Source organism: Hyperoodon ampullatus, assembly GCF_949752795.1.
Source record: "Hyperoodon ampullatus genome assembly, chromosome: 17".
Taxonomy (NCBI): Eukaryota; Metazoa; Chordata; class Mammalia; order Artiodactyla; family Ziphiidae; genus Hyperoodon; species Hyperoodon ampullatus.
Window position 1 is genome coordinate 7018525 of NC_136930.1, and position 24217 is coordinate 7042741.

General features: G+C 42.9%; 1 protein-coding gene across 2 annotated transcripts in view; it reads right to left on the minus strand.

The window, feature by feature from the left end:
• CA8 (carbonic anhydrase 8) overlaps window positions 1-24202 on the minus strand; it is a gene marked incomplete at both ends in the record, with an annotated part of 66362 nt that extends 42160 nt beyond the window's left edge. For both annotated transcript variants that reach the window (XM_079722799.1, XM_079722798.1), the window contains 3 exons: window positions 9649-9773; window positions 22638-22829; window positions 24103-24202. In XM_079722799.1, the coding sequence (XP_079578925.1) occupies window positions 9649-9773; window positions 22638-22829; window positions 24103-24202 (417 nt within the window). The remainder of the gene's footprint in view (window positions 1-9648; window positions 9774-22637; window positions 22830-24102) is intronic.
• Between the last annotated feature and the right edge of the window lie 15 nt (window positions 24203-24217).

A 24217-nucleotide genomic window follows, 5' to 3' on the forward strand; every position in this document is an offset into this window, starting at 1 on the left:
ATATTTTCACTAGATTTTTATCATCACAACCACAATGACGTCCCCAATCTCTTCCTAATAACAGGAAGTACATACTGACGGGTTTACTCTTTGCCAGCCTCTGAGCTAGTTTCAAGCCCCTTTTACAGACAGAAACATCGAGGCTGGAAGAGGTTTACTAGCTTGCCCAAGGTTGCAGAGCTTGGATTTCAATTCTGGTTTTCTGAGTTCCAAGCCCAAACTCTTTCCAGCTACACCATCCTGACTCCCTCCCACAAGGTTCCACTGTTAATCAAGGCAGCAGTACTGGTGCCATGTTCTCCGGCTGCTTCCCAGAACCTAGACCTTTCCCGACTCTTCCTCACCATCAACACTCTCCTATCCTGTCTCTCACCAATCCTAATGCTGTTAGGTTATCCTAGTTACTCTAGCTTACAACTACCTATAACAGGGTTGTACCTAGCACAGTGCCTTGTGCAAACTAGTTGATAAATATTTCATTTAGCTGACAATAATTTATACCTCAAATAACATATTGGCTTTCTAATAAATGTCTTCAGAAGTCTTCCTCTAGATATATCCAGAGAAAACCATAATTCAAAAGGATACATGCACCCCAGTGTTCACTGCAGCACGATTTACAATAGCCAGGACATGGAAGCAACCCAAATGTCCGTCAATAGATGAATGGATAAAGAAGACGTGGTGCATATATACAATGGAATATTACTCAGCCATAAAAAAGAAGGAAAGAATGCCATTTGCAGCAACATGGATGACCTAGAGATTGGCATACTGAGTGAAGCAAGTCAGACAAAGACAAATATCATATGATATCGCTTATATGTGGAATCTAAAAAAAATGGTACAGATGAACCTATTTACAAAAGAGAGTCACAGATGTAGAAAACAACCTTATGGTGACTAAGGGGGAAAGGGGTGGGAGAGGTTGGAATTGACATAGACACTCTACTATATATAAAACAGATAACTAATAAGAACCTACCGTATAGCACAGGGAACTTTACTCAACACTCTGTAATGACCTATATGGGAATAGAATCTAAAAAGGAGTGGATATATGTATATGTATAGCTGATTCATTTTGCTGTACAGCAGAAAACTAACATAACACTGTAAATCAACTATACTCCAATAAAAACTAATTTTAAAAAAATCTTCCTCTAATTAGCTTTAAATAGCTGGAATTTGTATACTATATAGACAGGATAGAGGGGATGAGGCCCTTTACATGGCACAGAAGCACTCATTTAAGTCTTCTAAACACTCATCGATTTAGAGGAAAGAGGGGAGGAGACAAATCTGAACACTGCATTTGGACTCCCCCAGTGTAACAAAAATGCCATGAGTGGTCTATTGCCCTCAATATATGTCTATCACTCAGCCCACAGCCTGAACAGCTGGTTCCCAAGAAATACCTGTTGATTGAATGAATGAATAGATGGATAAACAGACGATGGACAAATGGAAGAATGGATGGAGATGAGTTAAAGATGACCATTTGGTTATGAAGTACATATTTAAACCAGAGTCTATTTTTATTGGAAGGCCTATTAAGAGAAGATGTATTTTACTGGAGGATTTCGATCTGTAAGAACCCAAATTAAAATATTTTCTACATGCAGCAAGTCTACAACCACCTAAAAATTCATTATATATCATATTCGTTTATAGAAACTAATTTTTCATTTTGCACAAATTTACCTTACATAGTAAAGTCAGCTACCATACTAATGTTTCTTTCAGTTAGTTGGCCAAAAAATCTCTCATACATCCTCAAACAATGACAATGAATAATCTACTACAAGAAATCCTTACAAAGATAAAATTGAAGGTAGCTTCAAAGTGACTACTTAAATGTCAAGTTGGTCTCATACCATTCTATTTCTAAGCAGAAACGGCAGACTGCCATATCATGTGGTACCACTAAAAGAACATTTCTGTGCGTTCAACACTATAACTTATTTTCTACTCGGTAAACTGTGAGGTTTCTGCTCCAAATACATTTTAATAAATGAAAAATAAATAAATATGCTGAATCAAAGCAGGAGCCATGATTTTTATGGAATAAAAAGGCAAGTGTTCATTAGAATTCAGGAAACGTAAAATTTGTTTTTATTTTTCTTTACCCAGATGGGAGAGGGAGTTCCCACAATTACGACCACTGAAGGGGCCACAGCACGGGGATCTAATTCCTTCATCTGCTTACCCGTGAGGCTAGTGCTGTGGACAATCCCAGGACACCCAAATGATAATAACCATTACAGTCAGAGTCCTGCTTCTGGTCAAAATGATAACACTTCCCTGAGAAGCTGAACATTCAAATGTGAAATTGTTTCCTTTAGTGTCAGTCTTAACTCCTCTTAACAGCAAGATTCCCTTTTTTTTCCCATTAAAGCAATCTCAATCCAAAGTCGTAACTACCATGGCAAATAAAATCTCAAAGTAGAGCTGCTTTTCCTAGTAAGAATTGGCTTTGGGAGGTGGAAAAAGCATCCCTCAGAGCAGAAGTCAGTTCACAGGTCTCATGTGTCCTCTGTCATTTCCTGAACCAGTCACTTCCCCCCAGGACCCTGCGGAGCATCTCAGCCGAGTGGGTTTGGGGGGGCGGGAGGCAGGGGGGAGGGCAGACCTAGATGGTCCATTAAATCCACCCCAATTCTCAGGGGGCAGCAAGCTTCTGCCTTCGAGATCACATACCCCTGTACCTTCACAAAGCCCATCTGAGCTTTGTCTTCATAGCCTGTAAGACCCAGGCACAAGGCCACAGCTTCACTAGAACCCTTCCGGGCAAGGTTAAAACACGCTCACCTCTAAATGGGCTGCATGCAGACATAAAAGCCCCCCCAGGGGCGGCGGAGAGGGGTACAAAGACTGTGGTGTTGTCTCCTTCCATCTACACCACCAGAGACAAGGCCAGTAGTAAAGGATAATCCTTAAATGGAATATTTATTTAAACAAAAGACACTCTTCTTCATCCAGGCCATACATCATGGTTTCCTATAAGATGCTCTGAGACTCTTAACCTTTTGGGGCCCCAGATTTCTCCGGGGTTAAACAGGAGTTTGGAAGGTTAGCTTGATACACCTTTTTGAGGTGATCTCTAAAGTTCTTTTTACAAACAAATTATCTATATGCCTTATATGTCTAATCCTCATGATGCTTTTGTTTTGGGGGGTTTTCTTGGCCGTGCTGCGCGGCATGCAGGATCCTAGCTCCCTGACCAGGGACCAAACCCGTGCCCCCTGCGGTGGAAGCGTGGAGTCCTAACCACTGGGCCGCCAGGGAAGCCCCCTCATGACAGTTTAACTCACTGAAGTCACCCTATGACATTTCCTTGGAAAGGCAATGGAAGTCTCTGTTTTGGAAGAGGTTCACAAACTCGAAGCTCAACTTGGGATGCCTGTGGAAACCAAATAACTTGAAAAGATCATCAATTCACTCTTCACCGGGCAAACTCTTCCTGGTATCTCCTCGGAGTAGTAAAACAAATAACTCAAAATAAGTATCTTTCTGTCAAATGAATATGCAAATCACTTGGAGAGGCAGCAGCCCAAGAGCCGGGTCTTTTTCACTAAAAGAACACTTAAATAGCAGACACTACTATCTCCCTGAAAAGAAAAGAAGAAATGCAGGGTTATCTGGAAACCCAGGACATTGCGGGGGTGGGGGGTAAGGTACAATGTTCAGGATTGGCACTTTATTATGAGATGCATTCTTCATAATGTTTTGTTGGCCTCTTTTGCAGCCAAGATCTGGACTCTTCACAATTAAAGACTCCTGCTCTGTACAGTGGAACTCTATCTAATGCACTCAGCCTTCCATAAACAGCTGGTATGTGGCTCAATTATCACCGAGCCCTTCAGAGTACACAGAGCAAGACCGGCACTTTAAATACAATGTAAATAAAGATAAGAGTCTGCCCTACAATATGCTGTGCTCTGTCTTGATAATTCACTCTCAAATTGTAAACTTTTAGGCCCAAAGGGCAAGAAAGTCAAACCTCCCGAAAGCGATCTCCAGCTGGTCTGTGGGTAGGATCAGTGCCCATCCTAATAAAACTATCATTCATCTGGGGTGAAATGAGACAAACAGAAATAACGTAGGGAGTTTGTTAAAAGCTCAATCTATTTAATGCATAGGCCTAGGGACTTCCCTGGTGGCGCAGTGGTTAAGAATCCGCCTGCCAATGCAGGGGACACGGGTTCGAGCCCTAGATGGGGAAGATCCCACATGCCACGGAGCAACTAAGCCTGTGAGCCACAACTGCTGAGCCCGCGAGCCACAACTACTGAAGCCCATGAGCCTAGAACCCGTGCTCTGCAACAACAGAAGCCACCACAGTGAGGAGCCCGCGCACCGCAACGAAGAGTAGCCCCCGCTCACCACAACTAGAGAAAAGCCCACACGCAGCTATGAAGACCCAATGCAGCCAAAAATAAATTAATTAATTAAAAATAAATAAATTGTTTAAAAATGTATAGGCCTGTGTTTATTCTGAGACCATATCCTTCCTACATCTAGCTATTAAATTAGAGATCTTCTCTTTACAAACTGATGGGGACAGCAGAGAGTTATAATGTTACTTGAAAAAAATAAAACTTGGCCACTCTGTTGGTCTCCCCAACCCCAAATTATTTTTTTAAATTTTGCTGCTCCAGCATAAAATCTAAATGCCTGGGATGTACTTTCCCATAGCAGTATGAAAGTAGCGATTCATGTGCAAAGATTAATCATAATTTACCAGGAGTTATATATACAGTTAGGCTACCTCGAAGTAGCAAAGAACATGACGGTCTCCACATACAAAATGACGAAAACACCATACATAGCCTGAAAGTTAAATCTGAACCTAAATACCTGGAAGTTCCTCCATTAGTTAGATTTGTAACAAAATTAACATGAATAGAATAAATAATTCTAGTGATACGGTGGATGCAGAAAGGATACTGCTATTGGCGAAATCACAAAATTCACACAGCATTAAAGTTGTACTTCAAGAGCTAAGACTCTAATGCCGTCCAAAGAAAACATGCAACTACCACAACTGCCAGGACAAACATACAGGAATTAATTTGACTGGATCCCATCCTTGTTTTAAATCAACAACATTCTACTCACATTTGCTGTCTTGATTAAATATCTCGATGCAAAATACCCACACGTTAAGAATTCCAGCTGGTAGACATCACCCAGACATTTATAAGAATACAGTTAACACATGCAAACCCATTATGTTTTCAGGTAACAGGAAGAAAAATGCAGCACAATTCTCTTTTCTCCTGTTAAGGTGCTGTCATTTAAGCAGAAACCTGGAGTATTCGTAATAGAATTCAGTTACAAGATGAAAGCATGGCGAAAAATGTCAGGTAGCTGTGGAAGCATGTATGTTTCTGAAAACTACAAACCTCAAGAAGGAAAAGCAGAAAGGACATGCTTTATCTATTTTGCTGAGTACAAGAGCTGCAGTTTAAATTGTTAGTGACTTCCCTGGTGGTCCAGTGGTAAAGAATCCACCTTACAATGCAGGGGACGCGGGTTTGCTCCCTGGTCAGGGAACTAAGATCCCACATGCCGTGGGGCAACTAAGCCAACACACCACAACTCCTGAGCTCACGTGCCTCAACTAGAGCTTGCTTGACACAAACTATAGAGCCCACATGCTCTGGACTCCACGTGCCACAACTAGAGAGAGAAAACCCACACGCCACAACTAGAGAGGAGCCCATACGCCACAACAAAAGATTCCACGTGCCTCAGCGAAGATCCCGTGTGCCACAACTAAGACCGACACAGCCAGAAAAATAAATAAATAAATCTTTTGAAAAATAAATAAATTCTTTACTGTCACAAACTCTGTTAATATTTGAAGTGATGTGGGTGCTGACTACTCGTAGCATCAAAAATATATTCAGGATTGCGTTTATACCTGTATTTACAATTTTAAAAAGTCAAGAGGGGAGCTTGATGAGCTTCTGTTAAAAGCCATTCCCGGGCTTCCCTGGTGGCGCAGTGGTTGAGAATCTGCCTGCCAATGCAGGGGACACGGGTTCGAGCCCTGGTCCGGGAAGATTTCACATGCCGCGGAGCAACTAAGCCCGTGCGCCGCAACTACTGAGCCTGCGCTCTAGAGCCCGCGAGCCACAACTACTGAGCCCACATGCCACAACTACTGAAGCCCATGTGCCTAGAGCCCGTGCTCCACAACAAGAGAAGCCACCGCAGTGAGAAGCCCGTGCACCTCAACGAAGAGTAGCCCCTGCTCGCCACAACTAGAGAAAGCCCGCGCACAGCAACGAAGACCCAACAAAGCCAAAAATAAATAAATAAAATAAATAAATTTATTTTTTAAAAAAGCCATTCCCACGTTATATGTAACAGACAAAGTAATTATTTGTTTACAGATGGCTGCTGAATAAACCATCCATTTAAGTTTAAGTGAAATCAGCAAAAAGGAAATACGTATTGATGTGTCTTTTGGAGATTAAAGTTAGTCTTAAAATGTAAATAAGATATGGAAACTGTCCTAAAAAATTATTTTTTTAAATCACATACCAGGTAAACAGTGCCCTCACTCTCCACTGTCCTGTTGGCTATGTCCTTGGGTTCCTAGCGGCCCTGATGGCAGTACAGAACAGGGGGATGGTGGGGAGTTACCTACTTATCCCCACGTTAGGCATCTCATTCCCTCCCAGACTATTCCACGTGGAGTCCCTCTCTCCTCTCCTTCACCAGCTCAGCCCTCTCTGCCTGAAAACCCAGCTCACTCTTCACAGCCTCCATTAAAACAAAACAAAAAGCACCTGACTCACAGCTATGCCCCTCAAACTCTGTGCACCCAAAACACTGATGCACTCCACAGGATCCAGCACTAAACGAATGTCAGATGACTGACAGAAGTATTTTCTCTAGGGCTGGATCAGAGATAATCTGAGATAACAAAGAATTCAAGTATTATTCATCACCTATTTTGGAAAAATTAGTCAGAAATTCCATCATCATAAGTATAAATACTTCTGCAGAAACAAAGCCTCACCACCAGAATTTAATCTCCACTCAACCCAAACCATTACCTGTGCTTAATGGACCAGGGCAGTTAAAACTTCACCAAGTAGCAGGACCAGTCTGCACATTGGGTCCAAAATTCTATTCGACCGTGGGGCGAAGTGCACACATCACCAACTAGCCTAATCTCATGAAACTTCCCAAGGCTGTAAATTCTGTGTGTCACAGGCAAAGTCACTGAATCCCCTCCAGAAGCTGGAGCCTACCCAAGGACTCCCATCTCTCCCAAAATTTTTGATTATGAGACTGTATCTTTGAAGGCTGACTGAGATGAAAAAGCTTCTCAAACCCAAAGAAGAGGGCACGGCCGAGGCCCTGACAGCCCAGTGTTTTCCTGGCCATCCTCGGCCCTCCACTTCCCTGCAGGTTTAATTGTTTGGGATTGTCTTGTGTCCTCCCTCTTCTTTGATATGTTCTGGTGTGAACTCTTCCCTTTCACATTGGGTGAGGACAGGGCAACAGCCAGAGGTGACACAGAGACAGGGCTGAATTGTTTCAAGGCACTAGAGGTGATAGGATGTCTGTGGGAACTGAGAAAAAAGCCCCTAGAAAGGTAACGTTTGAAGACCCAGCATCGCCCATCAAGGCCTTAAAGAAGCTGTCTCCTCTTACTGTCCTCGGCATCACATACCACATATATTATTCAACACACTGCAACTGTTTTTCCCTCCATCCTCAAAACATTTAATATTTCACTTTTTTTTTTTTTTTTTTTGGCTGCATTGGGTCTTTGTTGCTACGCGCGGGCTTCCTCTAGCTGTGTCGAGCAGGCGCTACTCTTCGTTGAGGTGTGTGGGCTTCTCATTGCAGTGGCTTCTCTTTGTGGCAGAGCATGGGCTCTAGGTGCGTGGGCCTCAGTAGTTGTGGCACACAGCCTCAGTAGTTGTGGCTCACGGGCTCTAGAGCGCAGGCTCAGTAGCTGTGGCCCAGGGGCTTAGTTGCTCTGCGGCATGTGGGATCTTCCCGGACCAGAGCTTGAACCTGTGTCCCCTGCATTGACAGGCGGATTCTTAACCACTGTGTCACCAGGGAAGTCCTAATATTTCACTTTTAAGACCTGAGTTTTTTTTAATGAAAGGGATATTTTGGGCTTTCAAAAGAAATGTTTTAATGATTATTAAAGTAACATTGAGAAATACTTTCTCTAACTTCATTCTTTAAGGCACATATATCATTTATATAAGTTAAACAGTAGTGACTTCCAGGCAATGAGGCAGGTATGGATGTGGTGTCTGGCCAGGAGCAATTCCATTCTTAAGTATGTGCAGTTGGGAAAGAGACAAGGAAAACTGGTGTTTCGGCCGCCCCTGAAATGTACTATTACTTGACACTGATGGGCTATTTCCCAGGAGAGAACAGCTGTCCTTATAGAAATAAATATGAACAACAGAGACATCCTGTCAATTTCACCAATGTGGGTTGTCTCTAATGTACCCGGCACTGCACTAAATGTTGGGAGTAACACAGAGAGTGAAAGGGAGACTTTTTCTTCAGCAGCTGTCTTAGCTCGGGCTGCAATAACAAATTATCATAGACTGGAGGCTTAAACAACAGAATTTATTTCTCTCACTTCTGGAGGCTGGGAAGTCCAAGATCAAGGTGCCGATAGATCTGGTGTCTGGTGAGGGCACACTTCCTGGCTTGGAGATGGCGGTCTTCCTGTGTCCTCACCCGGCAAAAAGCAGGGAGAAGGAAACTGTCTCTGGACTCTTATCAGGGCACTAATTCCACTCATGAGGCCCCCACCTTCATGACTTCTTCTAATCCTAATCATCTCCCAAAGGCTCCACCTCCTAATACCATCACATCAGGGGGCAGAGTTTCAACATATGAATTTCACTGGGGGGGCGGGGATCACAAACACTTCAGTCCATAACAGGAGCCCACACTCAGTGAGAAAGACTCTTTAAACACTAAAGGTTACAATGCATGAGATCAGTGTCACAGCAGCAATCCATCAAGGACACTGGGAGCACAGAAGAGAAAAAAATTAGTTCTGCTTAGGGAAGGAACTCAGAAAAAGTCCCATGGAAGAAGTAATACTCTAACTAGATACTGAAGAAAGAGCTGGAGTTGGCTAAGAAGATAAGCAGGGGAGAGAATTCTTCAGACAAAAGAATGACTGCCTAAAACTCTTTCTCTTGCTCTCTAACTGCTTGAGGCGAATAAAACCAACTTGCCAATTTTAACCAGAGTTAAACCAGACTTTTAATTACTGTTGAGGTTTCTCCAAAAGTTATTTGTTTTCAGCTTATCATCTATTCATAGCATCCACAAAAGTGACCTCCTGAATTTGCAGAGGCAGCAGAATTTTTACAACAGTGATAATACTAAGATGAAACTTAATAGCATAGATTGCCTTTATAACCAACAGCCCATGCGCATTCTCCAAGCCCACTAAGGCTGATGGGAAGCCTCATTTGCTTCCCCAAGCTTATATTTCATGGAGCACTTTTTTATTTCAATATAAATTGATTACATTCAAGAGCTACACATCTACTTTTAAACTAAACCATTTTCAGTAAATCGCTGAATGCTTTACATGAACAACAAAAGTCTTACAAGCTGATTTGTTCTTCTTACCTCCATGGGAAAAGCTTTGAAATTAACTGTGTGCTCAGAACCACGCTGGTTTTCTCTTCCCCAATGAAATCTGACTTCATACAGCTCAAATTCATGCCCTTGAGGCAATGGACCTCCAGACAGAACTGAAAAAAGAAAATAAATTCTATTTAATTACATCTCAAACACATTCATCAGCACATCACTATAAACACTGGGGACATTTTTTTGCCAAAAAGGTCTCATGAGCTCTATAGAATAAATTCACATAACCAAAATGAAGAGTGAATCACAACTGTAAGATGAATTTATACTGTCATCTTAATACAGTAAAAGTTCAAAAACTCTGAAATACTTGGGAATGATATGTATATGTTAACTTCTTGTGTATTTTAGGCATAGGATTTGACAGAAAATAAACACAGTAGCTATTTATACTCCCCGACACTTAAACTTATCATTGATCAGGGGACAAGAATATGGTCTGAGTCTCAGGCTGACCAATAATTCGCTATAGACCTATCAATAAATTGAACCTTGTTTACAGATAATCCATTTACATGAGCAGGCTTTCAACTGAGACAACAGATGTCAGCCAACAAAATTATCCATGCAGTGAATTATTATTAAGCCAATTTGATTTTTCAACAATGAAATCACATTTTTTAAAAAGCAACCTATCATCCAGTGTCACATAAATGTAAACAAAATTGTAATAAAATATTAACAATACTTAAAAGCCCTGTCTCTATGTCTCATTTCTGGAGATAACCCAGAACTTTGTCCCAAACAAGAGCACTCTAAAGGATGATTAAAAAATACATCTTGTCTTGAAGCAACAAAATACTTTGATTAGTTAACACTCCTTGATAACATATGGAAAAACCTGACATAAAGTTTATTACAAAGGGCCAATTTTAACACAAATAAAGGTTGTTTGCATTCTTCCTGGTAACAAAACTGTTCATTCTAAATGGTAGCAGCTAAGAATTACTGGTTATTTTCAGCCAAGGAGCTGACAAAATTCACCCTCTCCCCCAGATGTGGTCTCTTTGAAAGAAGTTAGTGTTCACACGTGGATTGTCATTGTGCAGCAAGCAATGGTGGCCAAACTGAGTGCCCCACTGCAGACCAGCTTTGTTCTCCAAACTTCCTCTAAACTCAAAGCAGAAGAAGGGGAGTTGGTGCAGCCATATTTGTTTGGTTCGTTCTTCATCTAATAACTTTTCCCCAAAAAGAATTTAAAGCTGCTTCCATCAAAGTTCCTATCCTGGGCTTCTCTGGTGGCGCAGTGGTTGAGAGTCCGCCTGCCGATGCAGGGGACATGGGTTTGTGCCCCGGTCTGGGAAGATCCCACATGCTGCGGAGCGGCTGGGCCCATGAGCCATGGCTGCTGAGCCTGCGCGTCCGGAGCCTGTGCTCCGCAACGGGAGAGGCCACAACAGTGAGAGGCCCGCGTACCGCAAAAAAAAAAAAAAAAAAAAGCTAAAAAGAATGCTGATTTGTCTGTGGCTTTTGCTGTTACCTTCTCCTTTGGACTTATTCTCCTCTATACAATGAATTCAATCAAAAGTTACAATGAAGGGCTTCCCTGATGGCACAGAGGTTGAGAGTCCACCTGCCAGTGCAGGTGACGTGGGTTCGTGCCCCGGTCCGGGAAGATCCCACATGCTGCGGAGTGGCTGGGCCCGTGAACCATGGCTGCTGAGCCTGTTCTCTGCAACGGGAGAGGCCACAAAAGTGAGAGGCCCACGTACCGCAAAAAAAAAAAAAAAAAAAAAGTTCCTATCCTGCAGCCAGACGGCATAAATCAGAAGGAAGAGCAAAGGGCAAACAAAGACAGAGGCAGAAAAGAGACGGAGCGACGAGGCCGTGGCACAAACGAACGTCTCGCAGACTTCGCTGAAAGCGCCCTACAGGTTTGGTGCTAAGCCTCCCTCCAGCTCCAACAAAGAAGAAAACCAGCAGCAGCACAAAGGGACTTTAATTTTTCACGGGCTTAACCCTCACGTCTGGAGGAAAGGGAAGTGCAGTGATGGCCTTTAGGATGACACCATGTCACAGGATTGTAACGCGTTCCTCACGCTTGGTGTTTTTTTTAAGTTTCGACGCAACTCTGAGGGGTCGGTGTTATCATCCCATCGACGTGGCTGAAACGGGCTGAGCGTGAACAGCCCCAGTCATCCAGCGAGCCAGCTCCAGGAGCCTGGGACTCGAGCTTGTGACCCACAGCCCGCAGTGAGACGGGGAGACCAAGCGTTCGGTGCCTGTGAGCATGACCCAGAAAACAGTGGTCTTTAAGCCTAGATTTCTAAACTGCAGCCCCTCCTTTGAGGATTACACCTCATCCTATTTCCTGAACAATCCAAGAAAAATGTAAATACGTGGCTAAAAAGGGATTACTGAATCCAGAACCACAATGCAGGCTCACTGCGTCTTCTTCAATAACCATCATGCTGTGGACTGAAGAAGGCCTAAAGTGTTTGTTTGTTTTGCGGTACGCAGGCCTCTCACTGTTGTAGCCTCTCCCATTGCGGAGCACAGGCTCCGGACGCGCAGGCTCAGCGGCCATGGCTCACGGGCCCAGCCGCTCCGCGGCACGTGGGATCTTCCCGGACCGGGGCACGAACCCGCGTCCCCTGCATCGGCAGGCAGACTCCCAACCACTGCGCCACCAGGGAAGCCCCGGTCTAAAGTGTTTTGATCTCAACCAGCGTGCCGCAGCTTCTGAATACCCTCCAAACTCATTCCCTTACCATGGCTGTCCGAACCGGGTCTTAAGAAAAACTGGGAAAGAGGCCTGGAGTCCACCCACTGGGTACCCCACCTCCCAACCAAAAAGAATAAATGGGAAAGGCTTCTTGGGAGTCCTGAGGTAGCAGTAGATGGGGCCCCGGACTGGACAGCTGGAGTTTGTCAAGTGGAATAAACTGGAGCTTTGTTTTCCCAGACACTCCAAGGACCAAGTTAATAGCGGGAGCTGAGCTCTGCTGGTATAGAGATAAGATGACCCCTCCTGAGGTCAAGGAGAACTCCCCAGCTGCAAGTGCACAGAAAGGCTCCTCGGGAGTCAGAAAGGGAGGGGGCGTTACCCCATTCCACACTGGAATCGATCTTGGCAAAAAGATGCGCACACGTATCAGGGAAGACCCTAGGACAGGTCAGGTGTGGGAAGAGAAAAAAGATAATCGGCCAAAGGTAGACAAAGAGCCGAAAGAACTGCCCTGTATAAATGATTCAACCACCTCTTTACTGTGCTTCTCCTTAGGGAGGACACCCACACCCTTTCTCTCCAGGTGTGTATCTCTGCCTTGCTTCTGTCTTAAATAAATAGGCTCTCTGTGTGCTCTCCCACATGTTTTGCTGTGTCTCTGATAATAAACTCTGTATCTGCTTTTGCAGTTTTTGCCTCCTTGAGAAATTCATTTTTCAAACAGGGCAAGAGCCAGGGCAACTTTGCCTCTAGCCTCTAGCCCGTGGTAGACTAGCAGCTAGGATTCCTGGTTTTCACTCAGGCTACCTAGGCTCAATTCCCGGGCAGGGAACTAAGATCTCGCTTCAAGCCACTGCTCACTGCTATCTCCCCGAGAGCAGCCTCATGCTTGCTCCACCCCAGCCTGCACCACTTGAAATGGAAACACCCTTCACCTTGTGGGTCTACGACCCGACTTGAGGCTTTTGTCTTGGACGAGACTTAGCTCCACACGGCCAAGGGAAAAGAAACGGGAGTACTGTGGGATGAAGCATATGTGAGATCAGAAAGAGGATTAAAAATATCTTTTCCCAAAACATTTTCATCAGGTACACACACACACATACACACAGAGTTTCTGAAACTGTTACAGAGCAGTCCACCCGTAATTTCTTATAGCAAAGGATGGAGCTGATTCTGTCAGTGATTTCAGGGGCCAAAAAGAGATCTGTGCTTCACACGTATACCCCTCACCTGACCGATGGCCAATATTTCTTTAGATTAAACCTTGGGAATAGAACTGATATTTTAAATGCCCTGGAAATTCAAACTGCACAGATGTATGTCTTACTGGGGAGAAGTTCCAGGCCCACAGGGGTTCCACTGAAAAATATTTCAACCAATATTTTTTGATCATCTACACTGTAGCAGGCACCATATTCAGTGTTTAACATACATTGATGTTGGGCTTCCCTGGTGGCGCAGTGGTTAAGAATCTGCCTGCCAATGCAAGGGTCACGGGTTTGAGCCCTGGTCCGGGAAGATCCCACATGCCGCGGAGCAACTAAGCCCGTGCGCCACAACTACTGAGCCTGTGCTCTAGAGCCTGCGAGCCACAACTACTGAGCCCGCGTGCTACAACTACTGAAGCCCACGCGCCTAGGGCTCGTGCTCCACAACAAGAGAAGCCACTGCAATGAGAAGCCCACACACTGCAACGAAGAGTAGTCCCCGCTTGCCGCAACTAGAGAAAGCCCAGGCACAGCAACGAAGACCCAACACAGCCAAAAATAAATAAATAACATTTTTACAAAAGATACACTGATGTTGACAAAACAGACAAAATTCACCGGCTTCATGGATCTTACATCCTATTGGGATGAAATGCGAATTTATATATTTGTGAAGATCAGACTTTTACTGTGATGTTTGGTCATTACATGGTCATTATTTCAAGAAAATTATAATGAAACCAGATCCTCAGGGTCTTACACTCTATTGGGTTGAAAATGAACACAAAGAAGAGAAGCGTTTTGCCCAAGCCTGGTCCCCAGGGAGAGGCGACAAAGGGGCAGCTTTCAGCCAGGAATTGGCTCTGGTACCTTTCACTTTTGCTGCAGAAGAAGAATCCAAAGTTAAACCACGCTAAAATCACAAGGCGCTGCAAAGCCATAAAAAATGACAAAATCCTGAATTCAGAATTTTATGAGGTGCCAGGTAAAAGCATTACCTGTTCATCCCCCAAGAATGATTGTGTTTACAGACTACAAATAAATAGCAGGTCTCTTTTATCCATTTGGAAACATCCTCTCAAGGCATTACTCTTCCTTTGGACCATTTACTTGTTTTATAAGGAAACTAGTCATACCAAAAGAAGAGCACTTTTCCTACATTTATGAAGATCAAACTTTGCTTAGTGATATTTTGTCACTATATGGCAAGTTTATTAGTTGTGGTGCCATTATGTCCAATAAAATTACAGGGAAACATGAAACTCACACTGATGACATGCTACATTTCCTGAGAATAGCAAACTTGTGAAAAGAATACAGTATACACCGATGCCATTGCCACCACCTCCGTTGTCTTTCATGCTTTTTCTTTGATAGGCACAGCCATTACGCTTATAGACATAAAAGAGCTCCTTTCAGAAGCTTCTGCAAAATATGGGAATCCCATAGAGACATGACATATATACATTTACCTAAATCCATTTAAGCTTCTATACTCCTTTGCTGAAAAGAGGTTTGCCAGATAGTTCAAAAGCTGTTTGCCCCTCATTTCATTTGAGTTCAACACACACGTTTTGAGATGGTCTCCATGCCTGGCCCTGTGCTGACCACTGAGTGTATAAAGGGAAGATTATAGTCTCAGCACTGAAAAGGCATTCTCTGTGCTTAAGGAACCAAACGTGATTGCATCGGGCAGTAGGGGAAAATGCACAAGGCACTCAGAGGGCGCCCAGCAGGGTCCAAGCCAAAACCACGGGGTGGGGGGAGGGGCGGTCAGAAAGCCAGGGAAGACTTTCTGGAAGAGATGACATCCAAGCAGAGTCGTGAAGGGCAAGCTAACAGCAGAAGTGAGAAAGTACATTCCGCGCAGAGAGAAGAGGCTCAGAAAGGCTCAGAGATGGGAAACGGCCTGAGGGTACTCCAAGACAATAAAGTCAAAGGTACCCAATGGCCAAAGGCAGGCCTCAAGGTGTGAACATCAGGACAGGATGGCAGCTCATGTGAAGGGGCTGGAGTTTATCGTGGAGGGAATCATCGTTAGCTTTTAAGCAGGGGGCTAATATTTTTGCATTTTAAAATATTACTCCCAGGTCCCAGGTCTGGGACTTCCCTGGCGGTCCAGTGGTTAAGACTCCACACTTCCACTGCAGGGGGCATGGGTTCGATCCCTGGTTGGGGAACTAAGATCCTGCATGCTGTGTGGCATGGCCAAAAAAAAAAATGGATTAAAATATTACTCCCAAGGGGACTGCTCTGGTGGTGCTATCAGATTGCTATCATCTGTACCAATTTGAGGAACCTGGGATTAGAAGAATTCTAGAGGTTTCCTTCCAATCATGTCCCTCTCTCAATTTGATTTCCCTAAATCCAGGAATGCTGTGTTTCGCCACTATTTATGTTCAGAATGTGAAGCTTTTACTCTTGAGTTAGTTTCTCCCACACAGTTGTAAGGCCAAGCCTGTAGGTGCTATTACCTAAGATTTTGTAACTTGTTGAAACCAGTATCATCTGTAGAGCCTCCAAGTTTCCAGAATTTGGAGTCCTCTGGCCTTCAGAGTTACTTGTTCATATGTGTATAGCTATGTATAAAAGCTTCATTTTAAAGAAAAAAAAAAAAACAATCCACGTGCCCATGCAGGGGACACGGGTTCAAGCCCTGGTCCAGGAAGATCCCACATGCCGCGTAGCAACTAAGCTTGTGAGCCACAACTACTGAGCCCGCATACCACAACTACTGACCCTGCACTCTAGAGCCCGTGCTCCACAACAAGAGAAGCCACCGCAATGAGAAGCCCACGCACCACAACAAAGAGTAGCCCCCACTCGTCACGACCAGAGAAAGCCCGCACGCAGCAACGAAGACCCATCACAGCCAAAAATAAGTAAATAAATAAATTTATTTTTAAAAAAACAAAAACAAACAAACAAAAAATATATATATATATATATATATATATATATATATATATATATTACTTCCAGGTCTGCATGGACTGGGTACCAGCAAAGAGCAAGAACAGCAGTTGAGAAAGGTGCTGTCACAGCCGGCCGAAGACGGTGAGGCCAGGAGACAGAGGCTGCTGAAGCTACAACTCCTACGTGCAGGGACACCAACACCAATGGTTCCTGATGTGTCCCCCGAAGGATCAGAGGTCCCCAAAGTTCATTCTCAATAGGTTTAAAGATTTTATAACCTCAGTTTAACTTTTAAGGAATCCCAAATGTATTCAGAAAGCATTCCAAAAATAGTATTAATTAGTTCTTTTTTAACATTTGAAGTCTTAAAACAATCAATATTTTTTAAACAGTCCTTAGCTTTTAACCTACAGCTTTACTTCATATTAAAGAATAAATATCATCAGCTCATCAGTGTAGCACTAACGTAACAGTAGGGAGAGGAGACCAGTGAAGCTGGGTCTGTATAAGCAAAGTGAAGGAGATGAAGGCAACTGCCTAGGTAATTCAAGTCCCCCAAAGTCAGCTAATAATACATATAATCATAAATGAATGCAAGTTTTGCTCTCCTGGTTGCCCTCATTTATAGGCACTTCTCTGAGAAGAGACAAGTGAATCTCTAATTCTGGTAGTAAATGATCAATAAGTATGTATTAATGAATGGAGGGCTATCATATGAGGACCAGTGGAAGGAAATAATTATGCCTGAAAGGAAAAATGGCAACTCCGTGGTATGATGATGGTAGTCAATATTTTAAAGAATGTCATGTGAAAGTACAATTTTATGTGTTCCGTGTCAGTCCAGCATCCCAAAATAGAAACAATGAGGGCAATCCCAGAAACTTTTCGATCTGGGGAATTACTCAAAAGCAAAATGGATTTCCTCAGTGAGGAATGAATTTCCTTTCCTGAGCTGTTCAAGCTGAAGCCACCCAGCCACTTGCCAGAAGGTCTGAGATATGGGGGCTGGACTGGGGGCCTCCAGGGGCCCATCCCACTCAGTGAATCTATGATTCAGCCCCTTTCCAAAACTCACGGGCTGCCTTAGTGGAAATCAGAACACTGAAGAAAGTAGCATACAGTCTGTGTGAGTGAGCTGCTGAAAGGTGACTGTATCACAAGAGAAAAGGGTGGAAGAAGAAACTTTGAGAAATCCCATCATTTAAGGTTAATGGGGCATGAAGAACTGGCAAAGGAAAGGCAGTCAAAATTAAGAAGAAACATCTATGACGTGTCATAGAGACCAACAGGAGAAAGAGTTTCCAAAAATTCCATTGCAAATGCAGCAGAATTAAAGTATTTTGACAATTTTAAAGTGGCCATTCGAGGGCTTCCCTGGTGGCGCAGTGGTTGAGAGTCCACCTGTCGATGCAGGGGACACGGGTCGTGCCCTGGTCCGGGAAGATCCCACATGCCGTGGAGCGGCTGGGCCCATGAGCCATGGCTGCTGAGCCTGCGCGTCCGGAGCCTGTGCTCCGCAACGGGAGAGGCCACAGCAGTGAGAGGCCCACGTACCGCAAAAAAATAAAAATAAAGTGGCCATTCGATCGTAGAATGAGATTATCAGTGACATTCGTTTGGGAACTTTCAGCAGGGGATTGGGGGTGAAAGGCTCCTGTTCGTGACATGCCTCAAATTTAAAACCCCAGGTAGGGTTATTATATATGGGAACTATACCATTAGGATTATTTTAAAAGTTTTAATTTAGTAAGTGGAAGCATTTAAATTATGCTACAATTGTTGTCATTCTTTTTGGTAATTCTGTATTCTTCTTTAATATAAACAAAGCAAAAAAATTTTTTTAATTGTGCTTATTCTACAGATATTTTTATTTTAAAAAAAGCAGCATCCAAGGAAACTTCAATGCATTATTACCAAGTGAAAGAAGCCAAAGAAAGGCTATACAATGTATGATTCCAACTATATGACACTGTGAAAAATGCAAAGCTATGGAGACAGTATAAAGATTAGTGATCGGGCTTCCCTGGTGGCGCAGTGGTTGAGAGTCCGCCTGCCGATGCAGGGGACACGGGTTCGTGCCCCGGTCCGGGAGGATCCCACATGCCGCGGAGCGGCTGGGCCCGTGGGCCATGGCCGCTGAGCCTGCGCGTCCGGAGCCTGTGCTCCGCAGCGGGAGAGGCCACAGCAGTGAGAGGCCCGCGTACCGCAAAAAAAAAAAAAAAAAAAAAAAAAAAAAAAAAAAAAAGATTAGTGATCGCCAAGGGCTGGGGAGAGGAAAGGAAGAACAGGAGCGCAGAGGATTTTTAGGGCACTGAAACCATTCTATACGATGCTACAGTGGTGGATACGTGTCATTAAACATTTGTTCAAGCTCATGGGATGTAAAACACCAAGAGTGAACCCTAGTGTAAACTATGGACTTGGGCGCTGAGGGTTCAGCTGTCAATGCAGGTTCATTAACCGTAACAGATGTACCCTCTGGTTACACTGTTTTGCCTGCGGTCAACAACCAGATGCTGCCAGCCAGGTGTGAGCCATCATACCCCTTCCCTCAGAGAAATCCATAAACCTACAAAGGCTGCTCCAACAACACAGCCTGGTCCTATGTAATCGTGTTACTGTGACATCCACCAGACCTCAATCCCTGCCCACGTGCAGAGCCTCTGATTCAATTTTTAGACCCATTCCTAAATATGAACAAAGAGCCAAAGATTGCTGGACATTTGAGGAGAATCTCCAACATAAAACAGGACACCAAAACAAACAGAAGAAGGATCCCAGAATAAAACAGAGACATACGGGAAACAGAAAAGAAAGCAATACAGAAAAGAATGAAGAAAGATCCTATAATCATGAAATAAATAGTGGTAGCCATATTTTCTTTAATTCATAGAACACATTTTTTTAGAAATTAAAAATATCAGAGCAGAGATTAGAAGTTTAATAGAAAGATAGAAGTTGAGGAAATCTATCAGAAAGTAGAAGAAAAAGAGTTTTAAAAAAAACTTATCAATGAAATAATATAAGAAAATTTCTAAGAAATAAAAGACAATTATCCTGACTGAAAGGGCCCACCAAGGACCCAGCAGAGAGACACACAAGGTATGCAAACAATTACTCTCACAAGCCCTCCTTCTCAGCAAGTTATTGGGAGATGAACTGTAGGAGGGAATAAACCAACAAATCCCTGAAATGAGGGAACAACCTCAAAAAGAGGATGTCTCATCCTCCAGGAAACATGGAAATGGACACAGAGACAAGCCAAGGGACTTCCTAGGCCTGAGGTCCAGGGAGCTGTGGGCGATGGCAGTCCGGACGGGCTGAAGAGGGGAAGGATGGACGAGAGGACTGGAAGGACTTTTTGAGTGTCCTGGGAGAAGCTGTGCCTGCTAGACATCAGAGACTTTGGAAATGAAATCATGATGGATAAACAAAACACCAAAGAAACAAAAATATACCAACTCCGGGCAGGGGCCGGGGGGAACCCCACATTATTCAATAAAGGAAACAGAATATAGTCTCAGCTGGAAATGATAATTACACAGTCATAATAATAAAAACACTGAGCTAATTTAAATAACAACTGTAATCTAAGTCCACAGGGACGATGCGGGGGCAACCCCACAATGCGGGAGGGTAATAAGAGAGCTAGCCTCCTCATCCATCATAGGGAGTTCACAGGTATCTTAAACATCAAAGCACGACAGTATAAATATGCTATTAACAAATGTGGCAGTGACAGCAGGAAAAACAGCTAAGAGATGAAAGTGGTCGTAATCAAGGCAAACAATTTTAAGTGGGGAGGGATGGGTTATAACCAGAAGCAGAGACAAATATAGTACTAGCCAACTATTTAAATTATGTTTACATTCTATCTTGATAAAGATAAAGCTTGAATTAAATAAATGAAATACAGGGTGTTCAGGGCTTGCAGACCATTCCTTTGAAAAACTTATATATGCTAGGAAGCAAATAAATAAACTGGTCCAGACATGGGATTTTTTTGGTTACTTTTTTTTAAAGTTTGGAGAAACACTGAAAGGGAAGAAACAATGAAGAAATGATTATACTGGCAGAAAGGAGTCAGAAGTAAGGGGTCTGGAGCGTGCACGTCAAATCAGACCCAGACAAAAATACAGACAGCTCTTCCTCGGCGGTCGGGGTGGACGCTGTGGGCGGAGAGTCGAAACACTGCTTGATCGGCTGTGTTTTGGGAGGGGATAAGGGGCCAAGGAAAAGGTTGAGAAGGCTTGAGAAGTTACCAGAAGAAAATGGTCAACTCAGTGTGATGGAGTAAATTTGATCTTTGAGCAGGAATGGACACACAGTCTTAATTGACATCCTTTGGACTCAGTCATTCCTCTACGCTCCCGTGATACTTTATAACACTTACCATGTCGTATTTACACTGATGCTCTAAACGACTGTGTTTTCATTAATAGGAATCCTCAAGAACCTTCTTATCCATTTGTATACAAACCAACATTCAATCACCATGGTGCTTGATGTGAAATGCAAGTTAGTTGTATAGATATATAAACGTTTATTTCCAGAAGTGAAAAAGCATGTCAACATACCAATAAACCTTAAAACGTAAACCAACATTACCTTAAAATGTTTTTTATGTCAGGACAGTCAGCATACAATAATTTTACTATATATTTTATAAATAATACATAATGTCCCATCATAGATAACCCCCCCAAAAAAAATCTGATTTAAGTTCAAATTTACATCTGAAGCTGTCTCTTTGACTACATCCAACACCTAGATTCTGTTTTGGGTGATGCCCATACCTTGACTACACTCAGGGCAGCTGGGAAGACTCTAAATTAAAGCCCAGGAACATTCACAATGAATAAAATATCCATAGTTGGTAATCAATAACTGCCCTGCCTAATAATAAACCCAAAGATTTTATGGCTTGAAATATCGAATTTATCGATTCAGAATTAATTTGAGTACAGTTGATCTCTGTTTATCAAATGCTTCCTAGTATTTCAACATACTCCTAATTTTACATCCTTTCCAAGAGGGAAATAGAGTTATTATTCACTATGAAAAGCAAGATATTAATGCTAATTTTAAAATATTCCACTCTCCTCTCTCCTACATTTAAGCCAAAAGCCAATTTCCTTGGTAATTACCCAACAGCTTTTCTAAAAAACATTTCAGATCCATCTCAAATAGGTTCAGAGGTGAGGAAGAGAGTTAAAAAATAAATGAGTAAAAGAGCTTTGTTTGCCATTTAAATCTTCTGCTGAGTTTACAGGCTGTTTTTGATTGCTATTAATTAAAATTCTTCTTGTCATTTTAATTTAGCAGAGAAAATTAATTTGGAAAGTCTATCCTGAATGTCAGATTATGTCAATAAATCCGAATCTTTAGTTTTACAAGTTAATAAAACAGAGAATTATAATTATCTACATGATTTATTTTTTTGTTTGTTTAAAATTGAAAGTTTATTTGCTCAGTACACCAAATAGACTGCAAGCACTGTCATGACAAATATACAGAAATATGCAGATCAACATAAAATAGTAATTTAGTTTAAATGAAGGGAAATCTCTTTAAATGTTATGACAATGTACTCCCAAGAATCTTTTTTTCAGTTAATTATACATTTCAATAAAACAAATGGTAATGAATTAAGTGGAAGTTAGCTTGTGAATTTTTCTTAAAAATAAAAATCCAACCCTATTAATTCATGCCACTTAAACACTCTAACTAAAATTTCCAAGTAAGTGTAAAAGGAGATGGAGTTAGTTACCTTTTTTGCTTGAACAGTCCCAAGGAAAATGGTTAATACAAATACAGCAGGCAAACTGTTAAGACTGACCAATCTAGAACATACTGTTAAGCTAATCAACACTTTAGGACAAAATGCAGATTGGTACGCTTGTGTATACTTTTGCTCAAATTCCACAGGGTTGGAATTTGACCAACTAAAGTTGTTCCAGTAACATCACACAACATGGAACAACCAACTGACACCTTCATAATTTCATCCTTTCATCCTTCCAAAAATGTTTCAGAAAATTATCCCCCCGAAATGCATTTTATAGTCTATAAAGGTATCCTGACAACAGAGTTAGGTTAGTTCTACCTTTAAGGTTACACAAGCTATATAAACTTCTAATTTAAGAAGCATGCAGAAACATCTAAAATACCTGATTTTGACTTCAGGATAACCTGAATGGCGTGCCCATCGTTGGCGACCTCACAGTCCCGGCAGACGACATAATTCGGGGAGAGACGGACATCCAGCAGTGAGGGGTCGTATCGAGCTTCTCTTGAGTTTAAGTTAATGGGAGACTGGTACTCCCCATTAGCATCCGGAAACACCAAGCCCCACTCAACACCTGAGGACAAAAGGAAGCAAACTTAGAACAGACTGAAAAAATAAGTTACAGCAAAATGTAACATGGGGAAAACTAGTTTAAACACTGCTTATGATCCTTGCCATTATTAAGAAGGTTATGACTACTGTCCCTTTACAGATAAAATATGGTAATGTGTGTGAATTTTTGCATTCATATTTTGAATGATCTAATGTTATCAAAGAACACATTCAAAGTCCTAGACTAATAAGATATTCTATTTGCCTACATAGAGGTACTAATTTATGGCTCTAGAAAATTTAGGTCATCTTTAAGTGATTAGAAAAAAAATACCACAAAAATTTCCTCTGCTCATTAGTTCAATTATGTGCAGTACTTGGGAAATTCCTGTAACACTCAGCATTCTTGGTGAGAGCCAAAAACCATAAATCTGTTGCTAGTGAATAAACACTCCTTATCAGAAATGCGAACACAGTATTCTGAAGTGTGCATATGCGTATATACGCATACCTGTATATACGTAATATATACATAATACTATTTTCGTATTTTTATAATTCAAGTTGTAAACTCTACATTTGTTTCAACATATGTAGCGAACATCAGCACCAGTAGTCAGCTCTGTTAGGAGTCCTACATCTTCAGGGATACATTTAGGAAACTAAATTTTTATTAAAAGGTCAGCCCCCGTCTTGCCAGGTCCACTGATTCAGCACAAAACTTAGGAAGCCTTGAGCGGTGTCAGCATCCTCAGCGAAAAGATCAGTGGCTCAAATATTTTCTCCCCGCAGGCAAGCAAGAAACGAATAGTTTCACTAACGCTATATGAGAAAAGAATCTGAAAAAGGATGAATATATGTAGATGCATAACTGAATCACCTGGCTGTACATCTGAAACTAACACAACGCTCTAAATCAGCTATACGCCAATAAAAATTTTTTTAAAAAGAAACTAATAGTTTCACTAACGCTGTATTCTCAAGGTGTTGAGTACAGCACAGCGCGGCTCTTCTCGCTACTCGCAAGACGGAAATGTCACCGCCGCAGCCTTCAGGCTCGCCCTCCGGACCGCGGCAGGTGCCAACCGCTGCCCGGCAGCAAGGCCGGGCTCCCCGACGCGAATGCAGGCGGCTGGCACCCCCGCTCTCCCCGGAGCGCCTGGTGCCCCGAAACGGGCCGGGGCCGTGCGCAAGCGTCGGGGACGCAGGTGGGAACGAGCGGGCGCGGGGCGCGGCGAGCGCGCCAGAGCAGCGGGACACCAGCGGCGGCAGCCTCCCGACGCGCGGCCGGTTACCTTCCTCGTAGCCCCACTCCACACCCTCCTCCTCTTCCTCCTCATCGTCCTCCTTCTCCGGGAAGGCCACGGAATCTTCGATGAAGCTCAGGTCAGCCATGGGGAGGCCGTGGGT